Source organism: Mucor velutinosus (assembly GCF_035048745.1).
Source record: "Mucor velutinosus strain NIH1002 chromosome Unknown tig00001547, whole genome shotgun sequence".
In the NCBI taxonomy this organism is placed as follows: Eukaryota; Fungi; Mucoromycota; class Mucoromycetes; order Mucorales; family Mucoraceae; genus Mucor; species Mucor velutinosus.
The window spans coordinates 1,024,863-1,050,923 of NW_027041901.1; the positions used below are offsets into that span (position 1 = coordinate 1,024,863).

At 40.4% G+C, this 26,061-nt stretch overlaps 10 protein-coding genes and 1 non-coding gene across 11 annotated transcripts; 5 read left to right on the top strand and 6 right to left on the bottom strand.

The window, feature by feature from the left end:
- Positions 1 to 45: 45 nt before the first annotated feature.
- Positions 46 to 2,899, top strand: ATC70_006766 (uncharacterized protein; the record flags this gene model as incomplete). The annotated part of the gene is made up of 6 exons (XM_064826037.1): positions 46 to 271; positions 323 to 456; positions 532 to 780; positions 840 to 2,675; positions 2,726 to 2,826; positions 2,881 to 2,899. The coding sequence occupies 6 exons, from the start codon at positions 46 to 48 to the stop codon at positions 2,897 to 2,899; spliced, it is 2,565 nt and encodes an 854-aa protein (XP_064687551.1).
- Positions 2,900 to 4,688: 1,789 nt separating this feature from the next.
- On the top strand, positions 4,689 to 5,977 carry ATC70_006767 (uncharacterized protein; the record flags this gene model as incomplete). Its single annotated transcript, XM_064826038.1, has 9 exons — positions 4,689 to 4,745; positions 4,798 to 4,862; positions 4,918 to 4,978; positions 5,027 to 5,072; positions 5,129 to 5,241; positions 5,306 to 5,539; positions 5,595 to 5,675; positions 5,733 to 5,746; positions 5,803 to 5,977. 9 exons carry the CDS (start codon positions 4,689 to 4,691, stop codon positions 5,975 to 5,977), a joined length of 846 nt encoding a protein of 281 aa, XP_064687552.1.
- A 135-nt stretch (positions 5,978 to 6,112) lies between these two features.
- On the top strand, positions 6,113 to 7,226 carry ATC70_006768 (uncharacterized protein; the record flags this gene model as incomplete). The annotated part of the gene is made up of 3 exons (XM_064826039.1): positions 6,113 to 6,368; positions 6,428 to 6,541; positions 6,598 to 7,226. The coding sequence occupies 3 exons, from the start codon at positions 6,113 to 6,115 to the stop codon at positions 7,224 to 7,226; spliced, it is 999 nt and encodes a 332-aa protein (XP_064687553.1).
- Positions 7,227 to 7,345: 119 nt separating this feature from the next.
- Positions 7,346 to 8,752, top strand: ATC70_006769 (uncharacterized protein; the record flags this gene model as incomplete). The annotated part of the gene is made up of 2 exons (XM_064826040.1): positions 7,346 to 7,786; positions 7,850 to 8,752. 2 exons carry the CDS (start codon positions 7,346 to 7,348, stop codon positions 8,750 to 8,752), a joined length of 1,344 nt encoding a protein of 447 aa, XP_064687554.1.
- A 254-nt stretch (positions 8,753 to 9,006) lies between these two features.
- Positions 9,007 to 9,594, bottom strand: ATC70_006770 (uncharacterized protein; the record flags this gene model as incomplete). The annotated part of the gene is made up of 1 exon (XM_064826041.1): positions 9,007 to 9,594. The coding sequence occupies one exon, from the start codon at positions 9,592 to 9,594 to the stop codon at positions 9,007 to 9,009; it is 588 nt and encodes a 195-aa protein (XP_064687555.1).
- Positions 9,595 to 15,500: 5,906 nt separating this feature from the next.
- On the bottom strand, positions 15,501 to 15,935 carry ATC70_006771 (uncharacterized protein; the record flags this gene model as incomplete). The annotated part of the gene is made up of 1 exon (XM_064826042.1): positions 15,501 to 15,935. One exon carries the CDS (start codon positions 15,933 to 15,935, stop codon positions 15,501 to 15,503), a length of 435 nt encoding a protein of 144 aa, XP_064687556.1.
- Positions 15,936 to 15,967: 32 nt separating this feature from the next.
- On the bottom strand, positions 15,968 to 17,308 carry KHA1_2 (K(+)/H(+) antiporter; the record flags this gene model as incomplete). Its single annotated transcript, XM_064826043.1, has 1 exon — positions 15,968 to 17,308. One exon carries the CDS (start codon positions 17,306 to 17,308, stop codon positions 15,968 to 15,970), a length of 1,341 nt encoding a protein of 446 aa, XP_064687557.1.
- Positions 17,309 to 18,280: 972 nt separating this feature from the next.
- Positions 18,281 to 20,425, bottom strand: CDC28 (Cyclin-dependent kinase catalytic subunit; the record flags this gene model as incomplete). The annotated part of the gene is made up of 1 exon (XM_064826044.1): positions 18,281 to 20,425. The coding sequence occupies one exon, from the start codon at positions 20,423 to 20,425 to the stop codon at positions 18,281 to 18,283; it is 2,145 nt and encodes a 714-aa protein (XP_064687558.1).
- A 46-nt stretch (positions 20,426 to 20,471) lies between these two features.
- On the bottom strand, positions 20,472 to 21,941 carry ACS2_4 (acetyl-coenzyme A synthetase 2; the record flags this gene model as incomplete). The annotated part of the gene is made up of 2 exons (XM_064826045.1): positions 20,472 to 21,101; positions 21,189 to 21,941. 2 exons carry the CDS (start codon positions 21,939 to 21,941, stop codon positions 20,472 to 20,474), a joined length of 1,383 nt encoding a protein of 460 aa, XP_064687559.1.
- Positions 21,942 to 21,973: 32 nt separating this feature from the next.
- ATC70_006775 (uncharacterized protein) lies at positions 21,974 to 23,320 on the bottom strand (the record flags this gene model as incomplete). Its single annotated transcript, XM_064826046.1, has 1 exon — positions 21,974 to 23,320. One exon carries the CDS (start codon positions 23,318 to 23,320, stop codon positions 21,974 to 21,976), a length of 1,347 nt encoding a protein of 448 aa, XP_064687560.1.
- Positions 23,321 to 23,449: 129 nt separating this feature from the next.
- Positions 23,450 to 23,521, top strand: ATC70_006776. The gene has a single exon. It is a non-coding gene; the product is annotated as a tRNA-Glu (tRNA).
- Positions 23,522 to 26,061: the final 2,540 nt, after the last annotated feature.

Below are 26,061 nucleotides of genomic sequence, written 5' to 3' on the forward strand. Positions count from 1 at the left end.
ATAATCCCTTATCCCCTTCCTGCCCTTTTATTTTACTCCATCAGAATGAACCAAGAGAAAAAGACATTTGAAAGACGAAGTGGGATGGTCCATTCATTTGGAGCCCCCAATAGCGGCATTGTGAGCAGGGCTGTCGCTGCTGCTGCTGCCAACATAAAGAGACGATCCACACAATCATCCTCAGGCAGAGCATCCAAGCATTATTCAGTGTCTGTCTTCTATTCCATGGCAACTGAGCAAGACAGTGAAATTGAAGACGATCTCGCCAGTGGTAGATAGACATCAATCGCATGAATATCAGCCTTTATTGACACTCATGTAGTACAGAAAACATTACGTGAATTGAAGAGCAACATTTCTACGCAGTCAAAGAACAATTTCCTGTTAGAAAGAGATGTGCGATTTCTGGATTCCAGAATAGCATTGTTGATCCAAAATCGCATGGCGTTGGACGAGGTATTATTGGTGAGGACGGGGCAAATTGGATATACAAAAAAGCACGCACTGCTCACTCGTTTCTTTTAAAAAAAGCAACATGATTTCGCTAGTCATTCAGAAGATCACGATGGCACTCCTCTGGATCACTATCCTGATGGCCGCAAGATGCAGCAATACGGCAATCTGTTCTTTCTGCTGCAAAATGAGCCTCGCTACATTGCTTCGCTCTGCAGGCTCGTGAATCTCTCAGAAATCGATATGCTGCTCCAGACTGTCATGTTTACATTGTACGGCAATCAGTACGAAAGCAGGGAAGAGAATTTACTGCTGACCATGTTTCAGGTAAGTCTTAATTGCCTGCATTAAATGAGCCGTTTTATTAATTGTTTGTTGTACATTAGAATGTGTTGGCCGCCCAATTTGAAGCAGCTACTGAATTCGGTTCATTGCTGAGGGCTAATACTCCTGTTTCTCGCATGTTGACTACATACACACGAAGAGGTCCAGGCCAATCGTACCTGAAATCAGTACTATCAAAGAAAATCAACGAACTCATTGATCAGAAAGACTTGAATCTGCAGATCAACCCGCTCAAAGTGTATGATGAATTGATCGCTGCAAAGAGCAGAGAAGGCACCTTACCCCCTGGATTCGTAAAAAGCGTTACTCCTGAAATTGCTGCTGAAAACAGTGATGTTCGGGCTATTATTCAGCGGAGATTGGAGAAACTGATTGAAACAGCCAATGGATTCCTATCCACCATCATTGACTCTTTGGAGGATGTTCCATACGGTATTCGCTGGATTTGCAAACAAATCAGATCGCTTACCAAGCGCAAATACCCTCAAGCTACAGAAAGCGCTATATCCTCGTTGATAGGCGGCTTCTTTTTTCTTCGTTTCATCAACCCTGCTATTGTCACACCACAAGCCTACATGCTGATTGACTCTTATCCTGGCCCAAATCCTAGAACGACGCTCACGCTGATTGCAAAAATGCTGCAAAATCTTGCCAATAAGCCAACCTACGCCAAAGAATCCTACATGATACCTACCAATCCTTTTGTAGAGGGAAACAAGCAGCGAATACAGCAGTTTCTCAACGACATTTGCGAAGTGAGCGATTTTTACGAGTCGCTGGAAATGGATCAATACATGACATTGTCCCGCAAAGACATTTCCATCAATATCACACCGAATGAGATGTTTAGCACGCAAATGCTACTCGACCAGCACATTCAAAAACTTGCCCCTGAGCCAACGCACAGACTGCGTATTTTGCTACAGGACTTGGGCACTGTTCCCAAGCAAGTGGTTCGTACGCTCAATCGACCTATGCAATTACCGCTATTCAGTCGCTGGGAGACAACGCAGATGATGGGAGGGCAGCAGCAGCAGCAGGACGCCAGTATTCTGTTCACTTCACCGGAGAACAGTATCACACAAAACGATATTATGTACATGGAAACCAAATCAATGTTTGTGCAAATTCTGAGGTCATTGCCACACACCCAAAAATTATGTACAGCAAACAATACTTCACTTGACTTGTTACGGATCACAGAGGCAGCAGGTACGGCAAAAGATGCGCAATTGGTCAGCAAAGGTATCAAAGTACGTACCATGCTAGAAGAACTGGAAGAAGCAGGGATTGTGAGTCGAGACAATGATTATGAGTTTCTGGTGCAAGAAATCAAGCAAGAGCTCATCCATCTGGGGGACCTTAAAGACCGTGTGATATTGGAAATCATGTCGTTGGAGCAGGTTTTCAAGACTATTCAAGATCACAACAACTACTTGCAGAGTCAACTGGAAACATACAAGGCATACCTCCAGAATGTAAGAATGCAAAGCGCTGGTGGTGGTATGGCAAATCAAAGAACAATGGCACCCGAGAATAGCCATATAATAACATGTGCGTATTCTCATCAGACCGTTCAAGATCAGCAGCACCCATTCAGTGATACCATCAACACGACAACGATGCACACAACCCCAACACTGGTGAAGAGCAATAGTAACAAAAAAAAGTCTAATGGGTCATTCCGATTTACGCATCAACAGCTGGAAAAGGACGGCATCATAGTCGAGTCTGAGGTGCCAGAGTATCGACGAGCCAACATCTTCCTGATGATTCAATCACCTATCACTGGTACGTTCGTCATCTCTTTGCACTATAAGGGAAGAGAGAAACCCATACTTGAAATTGATCTGAAATTGGATGATCTTTTGGAGAAGGTAACGCGCAATAGCTTATTCGTGCATCTGATGACTGAATATAATAATAGCAAAAAGAACATACAAAGTCTCTGGATCTGGAATATGTCAAATTAAGTGTCAACAAGATAATACAACTATTGAACAAATCATTCAAGAGCAAAAGCAGCAGGTAAATTGCAGATGAGCACACGCATACATCATATATTCTAATACACTACTATAGTAGGCTGGGCTTCTTTTGATACATTATAATATTACCATTAACTGCACTACTCTACACTACTCTACAATAAACTTTTCTAATTTTTAATAAAGGTAGTGCCACTTGCGCAAATTTGATCCTTCGCACAATTAGCCACTTTTCAGGCGCACTGTGCCATCAATCTAGGTAACTAAAGGAATTCTCTTTTTAAGGCTGACAAAAGTTTGAAAGCAATCATGGAACGGTGTGAATTCATCCCCGTATTCATATCATGCAGCAAAGTTTTGACTGGTATCAAACGCTTGACTTCCTCATTGTCCGATTCTTTACTTTCAGAGAAATCATCACCATCCTTTTGTGATTTTGCATGTCGCGTTGAAGACGCAGCATTTGCTCCGTCCTCCTTTCGGTTGATATTTGGGGGTCTGCTCAATGGGTTCGTCTTGCTTTGGTAGCATCTTCTTTTAACAGCAGGACGGTGGCCATGGCAGTCGAAGTCCGTGAAAGAGCGTGTAACAACCCATCTCCCAAAAGAACTAGCCCGGAAAATGGATGGCGCTTGAGCGTATTACCTATACTTCTCCGTTATTGTAAAAGCAAAATAATGACGAGTAGGTAGGCATGGAGGATGCGCAGCATCAGCAACCATGATACTTATTGTTATTACGGAAAATTCGATGATCGACGCTGATCGTTTCCAGGGTTCAAGTAAGGAAAACTTCAAAAACTACCGTTTTTAGCGAATTTATCTATATAAAACACGGCCTTCTGACCCTGCTTTCTAATACAGGTAGAAGTAACTTCCTATGGTGCATCCAACGGTGCTAATTATATGAAATCTTTTGATTAAGAATATTGAGCAAACATTCAAAATGTAAAAGGTGGATTATGGCCAAAATGGCGAATATTTGCTTATAAAGGTTTTACAAAAGTAATTTTAGATGGTGCCCTGGATTATCAGAATCTGTTTGATCTTATAAATGCCATAGTAAAAGTCTCCATTTTTGGGGTCAAAAACGCGATCAACTGATTTTTGATGTTTCTGTAAAGGGGTAGCTCATGCTTTTTGGGAGATTTTCATTGATCCCAAAAAAAAGTGAGGAAATGCATTGAGAACCAACTGCCGGACGAGAATAATTGTCTGGTGCTATTCTGACGGCCCAAAACAGCTTCAAACTTGAAAAACGACTCATCAATGCCACCAAGTTTGGCTATGTTTTAGCCTATAATTGAGTAGTAAGAGTTAATGTCAATATGATATTTATCCGTAGAAGAATTTTTCTCATTGATATTGGCCAAAGGCATTTTAGAAAAGTCATATCTGCAGCTACAAGTAAAGCTACAGAGGATTTAGCGCAATCGATGGCACTTATATCCAGGTGAAATTGGACATCTGCCTACTTCAATCGCGGTGATACCCGTAATGAACGATGGTGAACAAAATAGAATTACACAGGGAGTAATATATGATTGTATATGCGTGAAGAGTGGTTGATAACTGTAAAGATTGTGTCTCTTGTAATACATCATTGCTATATTGTGTCATTTCTGCGCATAGTCACATCATTGTTGATGAAATCCAGGCACAAGCCTTCTTCACTGTGGCTACAGAAGCACCTGAGATAACAATAAGATGCAATCCACACAGCATGGGCATCTCACCTTGAGAGGTGATTTTTGTCTCTATAATTTCAAGCTCGTTTTTCGATATAATTCATGCAATTTTTGATCTAAAACCTTGTACACAGCATTCGGAGAGAACAATACCAAAAGGAAATGCAGCAATGATTTATAATTCGCACTTTTTCTTTCACTTTATTAATTCTTTTATGGATATCAATCAGCATGGCGCACCATGGCCTGTAGTGTCGAATATACTTGGCTGGGTAAGCATTTGCTCATCGGTTTGATTGATATATGTTCAACACAATCCATTAGTGTTACTTTTTTGCATGGTCCTTTAGTTTCTACCCTCAGGTCATTCTAAATTGGCAGAGAAAAAGGTTCTTTGGTTTGTACTCTATCTGATGCGACCAACAACTCATGCTATCTCTGTAGTGTTCAAGGACTATCCGTGGACTTTTTGTACTATAATGTGCTAGGATTCTTATGCTATTGGGTAAGCAACGCTCTTCTGAATATGGCTTGATCTAAGCAAGAATTCCAGCTATTCAATGTGGCGTTTTTCTTTAGCAAGGAAATCCAAGACGAATGTAGGCATACACGAAAATTACCAAAGGATTACTTCTTGATGAATACACTTTACTAGATAAGCAGAGAAATCAATCAAAAGCCAACCTTGTTCGCTTTAATGATGTCATGTTTGCAAGCCATGCACTCTTCATATCATTCTTTACACTGTGTCAGACATTCTACTACAAGGTAAGCAAAGTAATTGAACGGGTAGAAAACAGAGTGCGGATCACTAAGGCATGTTGGGAAACAGAGAGATAGCACTCAAATCATATCAAAAATTGCGAAATATTTCATCTTGGCATCCTTGATTGGTGCAATTGGAATGGCATTTATAGTGCTTTACGGCTATGCAATGTGGATCGATCTACTCTATTATCTGAGTTATATCAAATTGACAATTAGTTTAATCAAATACATGCCTCAAGCTTGGCTCAATTTTAAGCGCAAATCAACAATCGGATGGAGCATTCATAATATATTACTAGTAAGTGTCAGCATCAGGCGAGTGGCAGGGCATTGCGAATAAGCTCTTTCTTCAGGATTGCACAGGCGGTGTTTTGTCTATTACACAGCTGTTGTTGGATGCGTATTTGAGTGGTGATTGGAGTGGCGTATTGGGAGTAAGTAGCATTACCTCCGGTTTAGAAGTGAGGACTAACATGGAATTCAACGAGCAGAATCCTGTGAAGCTGTATGTGGTAGTATGCTCACATTTGACTGATCTGGTTAACAACTGTATCATCGTAGTGGTTTGGGCCTACAATCGATTGCATTTGACATTGTATTCATGGTGCAGCATTATATACTTTATAGAGATCACACAGCTTCCAGCTTGAATACAGTTGATGAAGAGAGAAGAAGGCTTATCATTGAGGGTCGTGTGCCCCGTATTGATGATCAAGAGGAGGAGGCATTTGTATGATAATAAAGTGATAAGGCTGAGGATTTCAAACGGATCATCAAGATGCAAAGTTTTGGTGTCACTCGAAATATAAATACCCCCCCCCCCTTTTCATTTCTTTTTGTTGCTTTTTTCATCCTTATATTTTAAATCAAAATGTCTTTATACCAAGATTTCAAAAACTGGATAACCATATGGGTGCTTACATTTGCATTCAGTTTTCCAAGGACGGATTATCCTCGCCGTGCCATCCATTACTTGCAAATGTTTTTGTATAGATCACGTTCAGACTGGATACATAAAGAAGAATCTCGTGGTCATTGGATAGCGGAAGACTTGAAGCGAAATGCAAAGAGAGAAGCCATCACTGATAGAATTTCAGAGGCAAATGTCATTTTCTTGTGGATTCCCGGTAAGCATCGTTATGCGCTTTCGTGCGAGCAAGACTTGCCAACTTGTCTATGTGTGTAGGCGGCGGATTTCGCTTCGATTTAGGAAAGCTGTACACACCCACCTTTGCGACTTGGATCCGGGCACTAGAAGCAGACAAGAGTATCAAGAGTATGGTGTTTGTTGCAGACTACAGTAGGTGTTTATTAGGGCCGTCTTTTGTAACGTGGGATTGCTGATGTGTTTGATAGAGCGTGGGCCTGAAGAGCTGTTTCCTACGGCTGTCAACCAAATAGCAGACACATACAACTGGCTCACCAACACATTGAACATTGATCCCAAAAAGATCATTATTGGAGCTGACGATGCGGGTGCTGCTATTGCACTAGATACCTTATTTACAAAGATTCCCTCAGATCAGAAACCAGCAGGCATGATTTGCGCTTCACCATACACCGGCTTAGAGGCAGGCGGTGAATCATGGAGAGCCAATTTGGGACAAGACATTATCAACGAAAACTCGGTGAATCGCATGGAATTGGCCTACTTGGGGCCAGAGAAGAATGACTCTGACGACGAATCAGACGACGGTAAGCCAGAAGTGAGTCCGTTTGTGTACTTGAGAGAGCATGTTCAACTGGGATCCTTCCTACCATCTCGCATGCTGTTCTTCTTGGGTGGAAAGGAAGTCTTGCTGGATGAAGGTGGTCTTTTGGCTTCAAGAGCCAGAGGCTCAGGTATTCAAGTTGTTGTTGTGCAAGAGCCTTCAGGTGTTCATCTTTGGTCCATGCTGCCAGATGTCTTTATCAAAGATCCGTCTGTAAAGCAGTATATGCTTGACAGGTTTGTCGACTTCGTTGCAGGAACCATTAAGAAATGAGTAAAGAGCGTCACATGTGTTTAATAAAAATGTAATTTACAGCCCTTTCATCCCTTCTTCACTCCAAGTCTGTCAATAAAGCATACCCTTCAACACAACATTAACTTGACATAGCAATCATGCTTCGATCCAATCTTGTGAGACTATCGAGCTCCATAGCTTGCCAGCCAAGAAAGACTGCAACGCATCAATTACCCAGGGTCATCCCTGCGTACACCACAATGGCATTCCGGGAAGCATCCACCAGCAACTACAGTAGAGATAAGAAGAAGCCTGCAAAGACAGCTGAATCCGAGGCAGCGCCAGTTGCAGGGCGTCGATATGTAGAAGTGGAGTCTCCATTCGCCAAAGCCAATCGGTATACCTATGCCATGCCAGATGATCCGTACGTAGCATCCGAAAAGGTAGCCAAGATCTTGGAGCTTGGAACAGTTGATGATGCTGCAGAATACATCAGAGCCCTCCCAATCTACTTGCAATCACCTGTCGTCTGGAATCAACTCATCGGTTATTGTGCAAAATACGGTCGAGCCAATTATGCAGAGCAATACTTTTCTCAGGTAAGGATTGACAGATGTGTTTATTGAAGCACTGGTAACTAAATGGGGTTCGTCTTTTATTAGATGAGGAAGCGTGGCCTTGAGCCTAACGAACGTACATTTACTCACATGCTGGTAGCTTACGGCAAGAGCTCATCCCCTCAAGCAATTCAATATGCAGAAGCATGGTTCAAGAAGATGAAGGATTTCGATATTAAGCCAGCGCCGATCCACATCAACAATCTGATGCGAGTGTATAATCATGCGGGACGTCCTGAAAAGACAGTGGAACTATTAAAGCAAATTTCTACGAGTGGTGAAATCTCACCTGATGCTGTTACTTACTCTATGGCACTGCAAGCATGTCCACAATTACCTTTCCATGACAAGGCTCGAGAAGTAAAACACATTTGGAGGGAAATATTGCATCGCATTGAGAAGAGCCAGCCCAATCAAGCGCCTTCTTTGTTATCACAAAAGGCAGCCAACATCATCTGGCAAGAAGATGCAATTCGTCACAATAAAACAAGAGATGCTGAATTGGAATTAGACGATTCTTTGGTGGTGGCCCTCCTGAGTGCCGTAACACGAACTGCAGCAACTGAAAGAGATGTACTAGTGGGAATTGATGTGATTGAGAAGCTGTATTCACTGTGCCCTCCAAAAGCAGCTGAATTTATGGAGAAGAATGGCATTTTGAGTCAAGACCGTCAACCTGGATTCGGATTTCAACCATCTGTCAAAGTACTAGACGCCATTTTACGATTCTCAGGTGGTTTGCGAGAGTTTGAATTAGGAAAGGAATACTTTGATCTGGCGTTACAGCAGTTCCCGCGATTAAAACCAGATCAGTATGTAAAAGATGCCTACGCTTGGATCGAAAAGCAGTTGAAAAGAGGACGTAATTATGAAAACAAACGCAGCAGTAGAAAACCTCGACAATTCAATACAAGATCACCAAAACAACCTTCAGCTTTCAAGCAATAATATAGACTTCTTTTTTTTTTGTAAGTAAGCACTTGTGAAGTAAAGTACAGCATATGATTCAATGAATCCAGCTAGACCTGTAGTACGAGAGCAATCAAGAACGAAAACAGTAGAGGCGTGTGTTTTGAAGTGTTACGAGATTTTTATTAATATATGAGATACATGAGACAGGATACCTTCCCCCCCCCCTCAGCAAACACCCAGAATTGATACATGATAAACTGTATATTGATAAGCTAAAATGATTCACAACTTTACATTGTCTTGCGTACAAACATCAACATGGTTGCAAACATAGCCATGAATGTCCATAAGAAATCGGGGCCTATTGTGGCAGATCCATTTGCTGGTAGTGGCGTAGCAGATTGGGTTGCATTGGGAGCAGCAGTAATAGCAGGCTGGGTGCCAGCAGCATCCAAACCAGACACTGTTTGAATGCCTGCACCAGGCAAACGTGTAGCAGTTGGGTTATTTGCAGCAGGAGTGGTATAAGCAGGAAGATCAAGACTATAACTGTAGCTATAGCTATAACTATAAGTGTAGGCAGGAATGGTGGGCACTTGGACTTGTGAAAGAGGATAGAAGCAATTGATGGCACAAGAGTTACCAGTGTCTTCGTATAGCTTTTCCAAGAACGTTTGAGAGGTCACGGTGAAGCAATTGATCTCGCCATTTGGCATATATCTTGAAGGTAATAAAACACAACTTCCAGAGACATCAGCCGTAGATAGACAGTACAATTGGTACTTGTTTGCTCCTACGGTTGTGTTTTTACAGTTATCCAAATTGTCGAGGATTTGGCTTGAGGTAAGAGCATTCTTGGCAACAACAAACGAAGACATGATGATAGATTATGATTTGATTTAATCAGAGTTGAATAAAGGGAAAAAGAGAGAGACTTGAGTAGTGATTACATCGCTTATTATTTATCTTGTGTGAAGCTGCCTTTCACAGAGATCAGTTACTCTAAAATCATCCCTTCTACCTCAGAGGACGTGTTTCGTGCTGGTCATAAATGTTGTAACAGTTATACATGAACTATACTACTTGTAACTAATTGTACCACTTGGAACCCAATTCCATCAGTTATAAACATGAATGTGGTTCTGGTACCTGATAGGCAATGAGGAGATAACAACTTGGTAAAATCAAATAATTGTCTACATTTGTTTCAAAGATACAAAACTACTTCTTAACCCAAATGCATAATATTGGATCAATACAATGTTATACTATGTTGATCCATAGTGTATATGTTGATCTGACTCATTATAATTCAAGGTACACAAAACCTTTGTGTCATCCTAAATGTTAAAATGGGCGCAGCACTTGGTTTCCAATTGAAATTAAATAATCTAAATGTTATAGAGAAGCAGAACTGACTATTGTCATCAAATTGCTAGATATATTTCGCGTGGTTTACCTTGCGATCGCTCTTTTTTCTTAAGCATGAAAATAGGGTAATGCGTCTGCTTCAAATATTGGGCCATTCAAAGCTAGCCTTGACCAAAATATCCCTCGCAAAAAATGGTAGATCATGTCAACGATATCAATCATCTCGCTGTAAAAACTTTTGCGCAGCTTTGGGTTGCCTTGATATCATTTTTGTCAGCCTTCTCTTGCCTCAATAAGGGGTGCTGGTGTCACTTTTGGTTGCATACACTACTGTAGTAATAAGTCATGTACCACTTGAAGGTTGCGTACATGTAGTTTATTGTCTAATGAAACATTGCACTGTTATATATTTAGAGGTATGGGCACAAATGACTTCACCACACCTGTTGTAGTGATGGATTAACATTTCCAGTCAGCGTTACGGCCAATTATGAGCAACAGAGTTCTGAGGTACGCCACAGTATTAACTTTGTCAGCAGCATTTGCCCATTTATATTACCATGTACTATTCTCGGTCCTCTATCGAGTAGCTGCTTTGAAGAAGTGACCAAACATTACTACAGGTATTAGGACCAGTCCTTCCACTACCATTTTGATTTATACAGCTCGAATTATGGATGCTCGAAGCACGCTCTTCTGCGCATCTATCTAGACCAGGTGAAGGCATTGCAATACAAAGTGGACTTTTATTCAGTTCTGTAGAGGAGTGCACTCTAAAAAGCTTTATCTTTTTGTTAAAACCATAGGCTTCCGCTATATCCTACTTGTCTTCCAATTAACTGATCGGCAATAGATTCTCCTCATAACATAATTCCAATGTAAACCTATGCATAGGTTTTGAAACGTTGTCGTAGCTATTTACAATTATTTTTTATACAAGCCAAATAGTATAAATATTGTAGCAAACTGTTAAAGTCAATAAAGTTTGCCTTGAAACTAATTTATTTTATTCCTTATATTATTATCACAAAATTAGTTATGGGTTGCTAATTTCACAGAAAGAGGAAAGAAATATCGATATCCATTACCAACAAAATCTGTAATAACGTCTAATGCAATAAAAACCAACGCAAAAAAAAATTGCGCATAATAGGGACTGATCTGGGAACCTCCTACTAAAAAGACGAACGCTTTACACAACGGACTAGAGCCATTAGTTACGTCGGACTTTCAATTAATTATTATATCAAGACGACAGTGCGTGGCAGCGGGAGCATATGGTATTTGTTCGCTCTTGGCGAACAAATACCATATGCCGAGAGGAGAGAAAAACAAAACTAAAAAAAAAACCAATTGAAAATCAGGCAATTTTTTCTCGCATTGAAACAGTCTGATTAGTGAGATATTCAACACAGAAGATGAAAATGTCAGGCGGAGAGAATATGAAATATTCCAGTCTAATGCTTATTGTAGCCAAGCGAACTATGCTACTGTTGTGCCAGAAGGGCTACAACTGTCTATAAAGATTAAGGTATTCTTGATGAGTAGATATGTCTGTGTTGTGCAACAACATGGACAAGCTATGATAATTGAAGTGCATCTCAGCTATCTAAATACTAAGGTTCACCAGATGTGATAAGCGTTGTACAAGATAAATTGCTACTTTGGCATTCAGAACTTAGTATAAATAGAATAACTCTTGTCTTCATCAATATATTTTTAGTTTTTGTGTCTGATCTTGTTCAAATAAGTCTTTTCTTGTTTTTATAAAATCGAACATTTTTTATAAGCTACAAATAATAATCCTTTTATTCTTTGTGCTTAACAGCTACCATCGCCTGACTTTGACAGAAAGCTTCAGGTGTTGTACCTTTTTCGTAAAATGCGCAGCACAGCTTTAAACCTTTGCCACTCGACAACGAAGCAAGTTATCACCAAGCGGTTTTGAGTACAGCATTTTCCAACATCTGATCCATCAGTCTATTACGCGTAATCATTCGTAATTAACAGGTTTTCATATGAAGCTCATTACCCGAAATTGGCTTATTTCGAAAATCTTCTGTTTCTCGACAGCAAACCCATCCAATCTAAACCCCAATTACACTATCGTCTTTCTCGCTTCAAATTGGTATAGGAACATGCTGCTTTTAGAAAACATTTGGTAAACCCGGGCCCTCATAGTTGAAAAATAGAATCTCGTCAAACTTAAGTATGTTGTAGAATAATGGTATTGGAGCAACTTTTAAGTGGGAATATTATACTGGAAATGCCTTCTTCATGAGATATTCGACATTCGAGATGCTATTTTTAAGCGGTGGAATATACATACCTTAAATTTAAAATGTTATCATTCTTGAATAAAGCAAGCTACAACTATCTAATCTTAAAAGCGAGATTTTCCATCATGTCAAGTATTTATTGATAGCTTAAAACCAGCAAGTTAATATGGCCCTTTTCGCACGCTCCAATTTTTAAAATGCTCGGTCAAATTTATCCTTGTGTCGCGTACGCATGCGAAGGCTAAACGGAGCTTCAATCTATATTGTTCTGAATGAGGATTCATAGGATTCCTAAATCTATCGACCTTAAAATTACGCGTTTCTTGATAGTAAACACCCCTTCAAACTTATATGAGACATGTAGAGAATTCAAAGGAGAATACAATGGTATTTATATCAAGTCTCTGGTGTACATTTTTTACCTGATATTTGGTAAGTTAACTTTTGCGACTTTTTTACTGTTTTCTAAAGATTAATCAGTATCTGTCATTAAAACATTTTGTTAAGCATTACTTAACATTGTAGACCAAAAAGTTTTCTATCAAATGAGCTATTGCTTGAAGCTCTGGCATGACTCTATCATGAAATATTGACAATCTTTTCCTGACCAAAAAATCGTCGCCAGGTTTTTTGCTTGCTATCACACGTAGATTTTGAACAAAAATCCATGATTTTGCATGATACCCTTTTTTGAACATATCTCGTCAAATACTCACTGAATTCGCACAAAACATAGACCATTCAATAGCTCTATGTTACATTCATTATAATATAAGGGTTTCAAGTACCAGATGTATGTTCCCTTCATAAATTTGCTCAAAATGATATATTTTATGAGCTACAAGCAGGGGATAACTAGAACTCAAAAAATAATTGTATAAAGGCCATACCATCGTATAGAGAAATAGAAAAGAAACAGAAGCTATTACTGTGGAATACATCCACTATGATCTGCATTCCGACAGTTCATCCAGTTACCAGATTTAGATATAAACTGTATGTACACTGGATTAGATGTACGATATCGATTTTATACAATAAGAAGATATGGACTTCAGATACGCTAGTACTATCAGATTCATATTATATAAGATATAGGCTATAGATGGCTCCACGGACATGGATGGCGCTATAGACTTATACTTGTATTCCGACATTGACTACGGATGTTTATCATATCTGGATATGGCTCCAAGACTAATGCAATATGAGCTTGTTGCTTCAGATATGCACTTTATGATCCACGCTATAAGACACATGCTTATATCCGTGATACTAGCTACAGATACTTTATGTACTACAGACACTACGGCCCAACTGATGTGCTCATTTGAGAACATCAAATAGATTCTCATATGGGAACATCGGCGTTCCTAAAGATCTATTATAAGTCGGCCGATGTTCTTATGAGAACATCCAAAATGTTCCCATGTGAGCACATCCATATTCTTGTATGAGCACATCCATATTCTTGTATGAGCACATCCATATTCTTGTATGAGCACATCCATATTCTTGTATGAGCACATCCATATTCTTGTATGAGCACATCCATATTCTTGTATGAGCACATCCATATTCTTGTATGAGCACATCCATATTCTTGTATGAGCACATCCATATTCTTGTATGAGCACATCCATATTCTTGTATGAGCACATCCATATTCTTGTATGAGCACATCCATATTCTTGTATGAGCACATCCATATTCTTGTATGAGCACATCCATATTCTTGTATGAGCACATCCATATTCTTGTATGAGCACATCCATATTCTTGTATGAGCACATCCATATTCTTGTATGAGCACATCCATATTCTTGTATGAGCACATCCATATTCTTGTATGAGCACATCCATATTCTTGTATGAGCACATCCATATTCTTGTATGAGCACATCCATATTCTTGTATGAGCACATCCATATTCTTGTATGAGCACATCCATATTCTTGTATGAGCACATCCATATTCTTGTATGAGCACATCCATATTCTTGTATGAGCACATCCATATTCTTGTATGAGCACATCCATATTCTTGTATGAGCACATCCATATTCTTGTATGAGCACATCCATATTCTTGTATGAGCACATCCATATTCTTGTATGAGCACATCCATATTCTTGTATGAGCACATCCATATTCTTGTATGAGCACATCCATATTCTTGTATGAGCACATCCATATTCTTGTATGAGCACATCCATATTCTTGTATGAGCACATCCATATTCTTGTATGAGCACATCCATATTCTTGTATGAGCACATCCATATTCTTGTATGAGCACATCGATTTTCAGAAATTTGAAATAAAGAATGCTAGTACCGGGGTCGAACCCACAACCTATCGGTTGTGGATCTGACATTCTTCCCACTAAACTACTCGAATATCTTATTGAAATATATTCTTTTACTCTGTAATGAAATAGCCACCCAAACGCAACTTAATTGAAAACCAAAGTTCATCAAATAGCACTCATTCAAATTCATGCTATTTGGATCTATTAATGAAAGCGCTCAAATGTACATCAAAAAACCCATTTAACAATACTAAAGTAAAGATGCATGCTTATATCGCACATCGTGTGAATGAATCACTCCTGATCACAGTGTATTCAATCACACCCATGATGGTCGTAATAAGTGATGGTATCTTTATCCAAAAAGAATCAAATCAATAACAAGCATATTCAAATATGACAACTATGCCCTGCTGCCATAGTTGCACAATATCCCAGATAAAGGATTCCATACTTCAATAACAAACATCACACTTTAAACCATCAAGGTTACATTAAATCATGCTATGACGATAGCTCACCCAAGCCCATCAAGGTTACTCAAATCGACCCTTATGGCCAGTGCTCTTGCATTGATTACCACTTTAAATCAAACATCAACAACATTTGCCAGATAACGCAATAGCAGCACCTATTGCTCTCTATCATCACTAATCCTACAAGCTAGATGCAAATGTATAAATACTCTTCTTTTTTTTACTCAATTCCAGGATCTTCAGTTCATTTTATACACAAAATAAAATACAGTTGATTTCTATTGTATTTTACTATTGCTTTATTTTTTTTGTGAAATCTATTTAAACCTGATTTCACTGCAACACCTTCTCAAATGAGAACATTAACGTGCTCATGAGAACATCGATGTTCCCAAAAGAGCACATCCATGTTCTGTGAGAACATCAGTTGGGCCGTAGTGACAGTTTGATAGTCTGCAAAGGATAGCGCTGGTGGTAAATGGAAGCCATGGACAGTAAGCGAGTTACCAATCACGATACTGAGCTTGTTGTGTTGTGTGGTTGTTGGATCAGTGCTACGGTGAACATAGTGAGGAAAATGAGGTCGAATTAGAAATGTCAAACCACCATTGCCTTTGGACGCATCACCTGAGATGGTAGCATATTGATGATGTTGAGCCCATTGAGTGAATAGATCGCCTTTGAGCAAGAAGGTTTCCGTGAGTAGTAAAATGTCAATGTGATGTGTTTCTATATAGTGTATCACTAAGTCCAAGGACGTAGAGATACCAGAAACGTTGAGCATTGCAAGGTTGAGAGTAGGCTGTGAGTCTACAATCATTGATTCGTATCCATGGGGCTGGAGCCAGCGTTACTAGCAGCAGTCAGAGGTGGAGGATTTGAACCAGGTTGAGAAATGCTGGCATCGGCATTGTTGGTGGAGGCTGTAAGAGAGGCAAACAAGTTGGAGGCATCAAAGCCTTTGAGAACAGAAGAGCGAGCAGTGTTGGCAGCACCGATTTTGCGAACGCAATCAGGCTTCAGCTTGATGAACTCATCAATAATGACAGGCGGGATAAAGTGATTATCAGCACTGTCAAGACCATTGAAGAACTTGAGGATGGCCAGACCCATACGGGATTCACGAAGTTGAGTAGCAGCTTGGAGCATGCGGTTGTAGTAGATGGCCTTAGCTTTATCATCCAGTTGTTGAGCATTAAGAGTCTTCAAAAGATGGGGATCACCCAGATTTTTACCAGAGATAGGATTGAAATCAGTGATGGGATGAAGTTCGTCCTTTTCACAGATCTTAAGGATTTCAGCAGCATAGTGGGAGTGTACCAGAAGAGAGACAATATGCTTGGCAGGACGTTGGATGGCATATACACGTTTGAGGTTGATTTTGAGCAACTCTAAACGAGTGCGAAGATCGGCGTGCTTGGTTTTGTGGCTACAAGGAAGGTAGACACAAGTATAACCAGGAGGAGGCAGAGTTGAAGTGGCAGTATTAGAGGAGGAAGACATTTGCATATCATCACCATCAGTTGAGTCAGTAGCAGTAGGAGTAGAAAATAGACGTAAAGCCCATTTCTTGGCTTCAGCAGCATCAGAAGGGACTTTGGCTTTAGAAGAAGACTTCTTGGAAGTTTTCTTGTTAGAACCAGAGCTCTTCTTGGAGTTGGCAGTAGTGGTGGCAGTGTTGGCAGTAGATTTGGCATTGGCAGATCCCTTTTTGGTACCTGAATTCAAGGTTGGGAAATCCTTTTCCGATGCATAACGAGATGCAGCAGATCCAGATTTGGTACGTGTGAAGTTGACATTTGGAGTAAAATTCAAACGATTGGTTGAGGCAGCAGAAGTATTGGTAGCAGTAGTAAGGGTGGATCGTTCCAGTAAACGGGTGAGAATCAGATTCTGTTCTTGGAGCTTGACTACCAGATCAATCAACTCTGACTGCTTCAAGTTATTGTAATAATCACGGCCGGCAATGTCTTGCTGCATTGAATCGCGGCGGCGCTTATTGGAGGTGGAGGTGGATGCATTGACGGGAGCTGAGGCAGATCCAGAGGCGGTCATAGTGGAAGTCCAATCGACGGATGGTGCTTCGATTGATTGTGCTGCACCGGTAGAACTCGGTGGAGCAGGATTTAGATTCGGCGGGATCGGCAAACCTGGCATTCGGAAAAGCGAAAGATTGAGATGGTTGGGGTGATTAAGCGGCTAAACAGGCGGCTGAACGGCAAGAGGTTTTTCCGAAAAAGTATAAATACTGCTGATGTCTACACGCGTAGAGTCGATAGTGTCAGGGTTGAAGGGTATTCTGACAGTGATTTAGATCTGCAGGATATCATTGACAGACTAAACACAAACAAGAATAAGAAGCGCAGGTTTAAACCTAGAGCGCCAGCTACCAGGAACATTAAACAGCGATTAACCTGGATAGCGCACAACATTACACAAACTATATTGGATAAAATCAATGTTCAAATCTAATATTAATAAAGTACCTTTTTATCCATTCAACTAAAAGGCTATATACATTCCTGCATAATCCCTACATCTATATCTATATCTATCTCGATCAGATCTCAGATTGCATATACTATCTCTACGTATTCGCATCTGACAATAGTATCTCCTCCTCAATGGTCCAGTTTAAATGTTAATTTATTATAAAAGGGAGGATTTTAGGCTTCGTCCCTGTAGGGCAATACAATGGCCATCCCAGTAATTAAAGATAATTGAGTTGAAAAGGTGGAGCAATGAAAAAAAAACACTAGTAGAGAAGTGAAAAATTGCATCCAAAAAGTAAAGAAATGTCAAAATAAAGTTGTGTAAAATGTGGGGTAGAGCACACCCAAAAAAAGAAATTGAAAGATATATCTTTGATCTGAAACAAAGAGATAGCCAAAATAGGGTTTGTACTACAAACAAGGTAGAGCACGACCACCTAATAAAAGAACAAGGGTTGAAAATAGAGTAATTTCCAATCATGAAACTTCAACATCTCGAGCGAAACATATCATAAACAAGTAGGATCAAAACACCCAACCTCTCAATGAGAATCACAGGGAGCGAATTTCCAAAAAATAGACTACAGAATGTGTTAGACATCATATACAAAGCGTAAATTTAAGGAGAAGATCAATGTTATAGATGTTGAATGAGTTGTTGCTGCTGTTGCTGTCGTTGCTGTTGCTGCTGTTGTTGAAAGTGATGTTGTTGAGTCAAATAATGTTCAAAAAGCTCTCCAGAAGGAGGTTCCTCAGCAAAAGATCCAGCAGGATGGTTTGCAATGTCAATTTGAGTAATCAGCTCAAGAACAAGAGGCCAAATTCTCTCCCAGTGTGTGCCCAGACAGAAAGACAGATTAGAAGGTAGCGAATTCAGAATACGATCCAGAATATGAGTGGTAGCGATACCTTGGTCATCATAGGATTCATCCAAAGGAATGGAGTCATCAGGCAGATTGAGATGGATGCGGTTGACAATGTCTTGAACCAGAGGACAGGCGGCTAGATAATGAAATCTATTTGCACTAGGTGCGCCACAACGACAAGCTGAGAGAGGGAAACTTGGGAGATGATGAAAACGCCATCGAATCAGACGCAATCGCTCCAACCGAGTACACGGATAAAACAAGAGAGGGTCATATCCAGTTGTGTCTTCACGCAGAGCACGCAAACACGATGATTTTTGACTAGTCCATCTCAACATTTGAGCATCTTGAAACTCTTCACAGATGAGACGGGGAGTGGTGTGAGTGGGGGACGATTTGTACAACTTCCAGATCTTGTTGGAGCTAAGACGACGCCACAGAGCAGGAGCAATTTTAAGACGCTGATGCGTATACAGGATGCATTCCACCAAAGTAAAAGGACGAGCTTTCAACTGAAGCGAATACCAAAACTTGAAAGTCAAGATCTGGGCACGAGTATACATGGTAGGCAGATTGCCCATCATATTGAGAACCATGGACGGGGCGTTGTGCCGTTCAGATTGATTGAGAGTCATTTTCAGACAGCTAGCTTGAGTGCGATCAATAGCCATAGCAGAAGTAGCATTCAGACCAAGAAGAGCAAGAGCATATTCCATGATGGGGCGTACAAACACCCGATACACTTGAAGTGCCAACATGAGACCAAAGCCATACTGATGGACACCAAGACGACGAAAGAGAGCCATGGTAGACTTGGCCTTCTTTGTGCTAACATTGAGGAACGCAATGTTATCAATACCAGAGGCATTGAAGGGCACGCCGAGATACTCATAGCTAGGAACAATAGGGACATTGATACCATACAATTGAATAGGCCTACGCCTAGAGTGATAGTTGACAAGAGCACACTTGGTTGGACTCCACTTGAAATCAAATCGCAACGAGTACTCCTCACACAGTTGAACCAGTAACGGCATATCACGACGATGGGCAATAAGACAGACATCATCAGCATACAAGAGAGAGTGGATAGCTGTTTTTTGACGAACAACACCAAGACGAGGAGAGCAGCTGCTGGCAGTTTCAGACAAGCGTGGACCTGCACCGTATTTCACAAGAGCAAAACTAGGTTCAGTAATGTCCGCTGAAGGACCATCACCATCAGTACGAGCACGAGTAGCGATATCCACATAGAGTGGAAAACGTACAGGCGCAGTACGCAACAGAGCAGGCAGTTGATTGATAAAGATGGCATACAAAAATGGAGACAAGATGGAGCCTTGGAGCAAACCACGCTTTGGATGGATTGGCAGTGATGTAGCATTGTTAATGACTACATTGAGAGTGACATGATCAAAAAGATGCCGCAGGGTGTAAAACAGAGCCTTTGGTAGATGAGGATGAAGTAGTTGCCAGATCTTGGATCGAGTGACACTGTCATATGCTTTGCTGATATCCATAAAGATGAGTGCTGGTGAGACACCGTATTGCTGCTCAAATTGCTTTTGTAAAGCCAAGAGATTCCATGCTTGACTGATTCCACTGCGAGCGGCTCGAAAGCCACCTTGAGCAACATCAAGAGACGGCATGTGGGTCAAAAGACAAAATTTGAGACATCGTTCATAGAGCTTTCTGAAAGTGTTGGTGAGGCTGATGGGCCTATAGTTTGCAGCTGAGTTGGGATCACCCTTCTTGAAGATAGGGACAATAAGACCAGATCGAAAAGAGGTAGGTGTCCAGGCAAATGTATAGCACAAAGTAAAGAACTCAGAGAGGAAATTACAAAGAGGATACCATATAGGCATGAGCATCTCCTTTACAATATGATCATCTCCAGGTGCCTTACGATTACCCATTGCTGATAGTTGCTGCTTGATTGCTGAAGCAGAAAAGAATGTTGGTTTAGTGGTGTGCTGGTGGAGTGGTGATCTGCTGGCTCTCCATGTTGAATAATCCAATTGATCTCCCCCCAAAAATGTGTCTTTGATAATCTGCCATTACATTTGCAGCTACTTCAGGTCCTTCACTATGCGAAAAACAATGATTAGTAGTGTGTTTCTTTCTTAAGCGTTTTAGAACGGAATACACCTGATTTGAAGAGGAATCACTCATGTCATTACAAAATTTCTTCCAATGTCTTCGTTTAGCAGCCTTGATAGCCTTCTTGAGGTTGTTGCAAGCTTGTTGATAAAGAGACCAGAGGTGTGTTGAGCCAATCAATGATCTTCTGTGGTGCTTGTGTTGTTTCCAATCAGTGTAGCATTGTTGTCTAATGTCAGCCAAATGTTGTAATTCTGCATCCCAAAAGAATTTCCAGGTTTTAGGCCTAGGTGTTCTTGGTGTTACTGAATTATCAAGTGCTGAGTGGATCGCTTGGATCATTTCGATGCCAACACGGTTAATGAAATCCTTGGGAGATTCCACAACCTCGAAATAGAAACCATTAGTAGCATTGATCCGTTGATTGATAGTAGCCTCCTTCCGATGCTTAGTTGCTGTGTCACCAGAGAGCACAAACAAATTGGGGTGTTGCTATTGTTGAAAAGCCATAAAGTGCTTGACCTCTTGTTGCAGTTTGAAAATGTTGGAAAAGAAATTTTTGCGATATAGTTCAAATACGTCTTTTTCTTCCAAACGTTGCAAGTTCCAAAGACGACGGTTGCCAGCCAAAGTCGATGTTGGGAGGAGTTGAGGTTGTTGGTGTAGCTTAAACGAAAATTGCACAAGGTGATGATCCGAGTTGAGATTGATATCACTTTCAATAGATAACAAGGGATTAGCCGAGAATATATTGGGGCGTGAAATCACGAAATCAATGATGCTTGTGCCTCGATTAGACTCAAATGTAGGTTGTCCGAATGTAGAAATACGATTCCAGAGATTAGCCTGATGGACTGTAAGCCAGTTGAGGAGATAGTTGCTACGAGGATTCGTATTACGGGTATCACCAGTGAATGAGCCGAGACGAGTGTTGAAATCACCAAGACAAATAACTGACGATGAAGAGTTGAAGTCAACACTACCCAATACAGTTTGATAGTCTGCAAAGGATAGCGCTGGTGGTAAATGGAAGCCATGGACAGTAAGCGAGTTACCAATCACGATACTGAGCTTGTTGTGTTGTGTGGTTGTTGGATCAGTGCTACGGTGAACATAGTGAGGAAAATGAGGTCGAATTAGAAATGTCAAACCACCATTGCCTTTGGACGCATCACCTGAGATGGTAGCATATTGATGATGTTGAGCCCATTGAGTGAATAGATCACCTTTGAGCAAGAAGGTTTCCGTGAGTAGTAAAATGTCAATGTGATGTGTTTCTATATAGTGTATCACTAAATCCAAGGATGTAGAGATACCAGAAACATTAAGCATTGCAAGGTTAAGAGTAGGCTGTGAGTCTACAATCATTGATTCGTATCCATGGGACTGGAGCCAGCGTTACTAGCAGCAGTCAGAGGTGGAGGATTTGAACCAGGTTGAGAAATGCTGGCATCGGCATTGTTGGTGGAGGTAGTAAGAGAGGCAAACAAGTTGGAGGCATCAAAGCCTTTGAGAACAGAAGAGCGAGCAGTGTTGGCAGCACCGATTTTGCGAACGCAATCAGGCTTCAGCTTGATGAACTCATCAATAATGACAGGCGGGATAAAGTGATTATCAGCACTGTCAAGACCATTGAAGAACTTGAGGATGGCCAGACCCATACGGGATTCACGAAGTTGAGTAGCAGCTTGGAGCATGCGGTTGTAGTAGATGGCCTTAGCTTTATCATCCAGTTGTTGAGCATTAAGAGTCTTCAAAAGATGGGGATCACCCAGATTTTTACCAGAGATAGGATTGAAATCAGTGATGGGATAAAGTTCGTCCTTTTCACAGATCTTAAGGATTTCAGCAGCATAGTGGGAGTGTACCAGAAGAGAGACAATATGCTTGGCAGGACGTTGGATGGCATATACACGTTTGAGGTTGATTTTGAGCAACTCTAAACGAGTGCGAAGATCGGCGTGCTTGGTTTTGTGGCTACAAGGAAGGTAGACACAAGTATAACCAGGAGGAGGCAGAGTTGAAGTGGCAGTATTAGAGGAGGAAGACATTTGCATATCATCACCATCAGTTGAGTCAGTAGCAGTAGGAGTAGAAAATAGACGTAAAGCCCATTTCTTGGCTTCAGCAGCATCAGAAGGGACTTTGGCTTTAGAAGAAGACTTCTTGGAAGTTTTCTTGTTAGAACCAGAGCTCTTCTTGGAGTTGGCAGTAGTGGTGGCAGTGTTGGCAGTAGATTTGGCATTGGCAGATCCCTTTTTGGTACCTGAATTCAAGGTTGGGAAATCCTTTTCCGATGCATAACGAGATGCAGCAGATCCAGATTTGGTACGTGTGAAGCTGACATTTGGAGTAAGATTCAGACGAGTGGCTGAGGCAGCAGAGGTATTATTGGTAGCAGCAGTGAGGGTGGATCGTTCCAGTAAACGGGTGAGAATCAGATTCTGTTCTTGGAGCTTGACTACCAGATCAATCAACTCTGATTGCTTCAAGTTATTGTAATAATCACGGCCGGCAATGTCTTGCTGCATTGAATCGCGGCGGCGCTTATTGGAGGTGGAGGTGGATGCATTGGTAGAAGCTGAGGCAGATCCAGAGGTGGTGATCATAGTGGAGGTCCAATCGGAGGATGGTGCCTCGATGGATTGTGCTGCACCGGTAGAACTCGGTGGAGCAGAGTTTAGATTCGGCGGGATCGGCGAACCTGGCATTCGGAAAAGCGAAAGATTAAGATGGTTGGGGTGATTAAGCGGCTAAAAATGCGGCTGAATGGCAAGAGGTTTTTCCGAAAAAGTATAAATACTGCTGATGTCTACACGCGTAGAGTCGATAGTATCTCCTCCTCAATGGTCCAACGGCTAGGATTTATCGCTTTCACCGATACGGCCGGGGTTCGACTCCCCGTTGGGGAACATTTTACCTCCTTTACGAAGAGAGGTGCATGTAGACGCTGATAAAGTGTTACGAATTGACTTTGCTATTACGTCTATTTCTCTTTTCTTTTGCTGTATTTTGTGTTTAGAATAGCGGAATACAGACAGACGATATACGATTAATACTATTACAGGCGAGTTGGTAGTAGTGGATATAGTTTTTATAAAAGAATATGAAAGAGATAGTAAATTAGCCAAAGCAGATCTAACTATCAAATGAGCATCAGGTTTATAGTTGTCCAACTAGAATAAACAAATAAACAGAAGCAAAAGTAGAAAACAGAAAATAATACAGAGATGTATATAAAAGAGTTTGCTCTAAATAATAAGATGACGACATAAAACTGGTCATAGATAAATATAAGACTTGTGTAAGATCTACAGCGGCTTTTTTGAAATATTGTCATTGCAAGAGACACCTTCATGAGACAAAGCTCCCCAAAAAAAAGTATTTGTGCTAAGCAATTGTCCTTTCAACTCCATGATCCCCATTTAGTCAGTATCGTAATTATTATTGTTATTAATAGAAAGGTATTTAGGTCTGCCAGCAGCAATGCCTCCGCCAAAATTGATTCAAACCCAGTTTATTTTTTCTATTTAAGATTGGACAAATTTTGTCTTCGTTCAACTTCTTTAATTTATTTTAAGATATTCGACTATGTAAATTGTGATAATCATCCTACGTTTCCTAATACACTCTTAGAGTACTTTTCAAGGCGTCTCCAATGGAGCCAAGTAAAATAGATGTTTTGAATAAACTTATTGAGCAATTCAAGAGAATATGAAATACGGTTATTGGTCAAAATGTTAAAATTTTGCATATGAGTACCTCATACAAGTGGTTTCAGAAATTGCTTTGGGTTTAGAGAAACATATTGAATTAATATCATAACATAGTAAATGTTCAGTCCTTAGACACTTTACAACCCTAATATGGAACCTGAGTTTCAAGGCATCTGTCTGGCCTAGCTCATATGAGAACATTGACTTTACAATCAGTCAACAAAAACCACTATTAGTTCTACCCTCTTTCCTCTGCTCAATGCTGTCAACGTTTTATTTGAACGACGTCTCAGAGCCTCAGAGATTTCACTACTTACTGCAGACATCTTACACAGCCCATGAATCGTCAATGTCCAGAATAACGTTATTCAATATAGAATGCAAGTGATGAATTCGTAATAATAAGTCGATGATAATAATCAGTTGTCAACTGTATCTAAAACGAAAGCCAAGAGCTTCTTTATTACAGGGCATCTAGCTTGCTTAAATATGGTAGATCCCTGGTCAATGACTACTACGTTGAGATGGTATATAAATAGCAGGCCACTGGGGCCTTATGGATTGTTGGTATAGCTTGTTGAGAGGCCACCTAAGTCGATATATTTCATGTAGTGTAGGTGGATCTCGATATCTTGACATTGGGGAGATTGAATGTATTGTAGTTCCTGAGGCACCTGTGCACACACAATTGACTGGACTTGTAAACATAGATGTGATGTGATACGATAAACATCATCTATGCTGCTACACTGTAAAAGGTGGCTTGAGGAGAAAGTGAATGTAGCCTAAGATGCATGCTTGTATGCAACAGCAAGACGATGTCATTATGAACGATATAGAATGCAATATAATACCATTATAAACGATAGCGCTATGGCCTGCCACCTACTTTTCATACGCTTCAAGAGCATTCAGTACTGTTGTGGAATTTGAGGCTTGATAGACTAAAATTCACGGAAAAAAAAGAATAAAAAAAACAGTAATGTCAACTTGATAAAGGTATGTTTTATTATCAAACTGACAGGTGTAAAGTAAACTGAAGTCTCTCTACCGGCCAGGTAGATGATCCTTCTTATATACTATAACAATGGATAAAAGTTCTATTAATTAGATTAACAAATAAGTCAACTCAGATCAACTAATGTCTAATCATGCTAAAAGACAACTCCAGCAAGCTAATCATGACTTAGCTTTGCCTGGATGAATAATTAGACTCTCATCCGAAGTACCCTGCTCTATCCTTTCTATAAGGATAATTAATATCGATCTAGTAGCATGTATCCGATAGTAGGTACAGTCTCCTTAGTCTATATCAATAGTACATATCTGAGTGTATATCGCTAAGCATACATCTTTAGCATGTATCTGGATATATGGCATGTCTATAGCATATCGTATGCATGTCTATAGCATGTCTCATATATAGTACAAGTCTGTAGTACATAGAGTATCTGTAGCTAGTATCACGGATATAAGCATGTGTCTTATAGCGTGGATCATGAAGTGCACATCTGAAGCAACAAGCTCATATTGCATTAATCTTGGTGCCTATCCAGATATGGTAAACATCCGTAGTCAATGTCGGAATACAAGTATAAGTCTATAGCGCCATCCATGTCCGTGGTGCCATCTATAGCCTATATCTTATATAGTATGAATCTTATAGTACTAGCGTATCTGAAGTCCATATCTTCTTATAGTATAAATCGATATCGCACATCTAATCCAGTGTACAT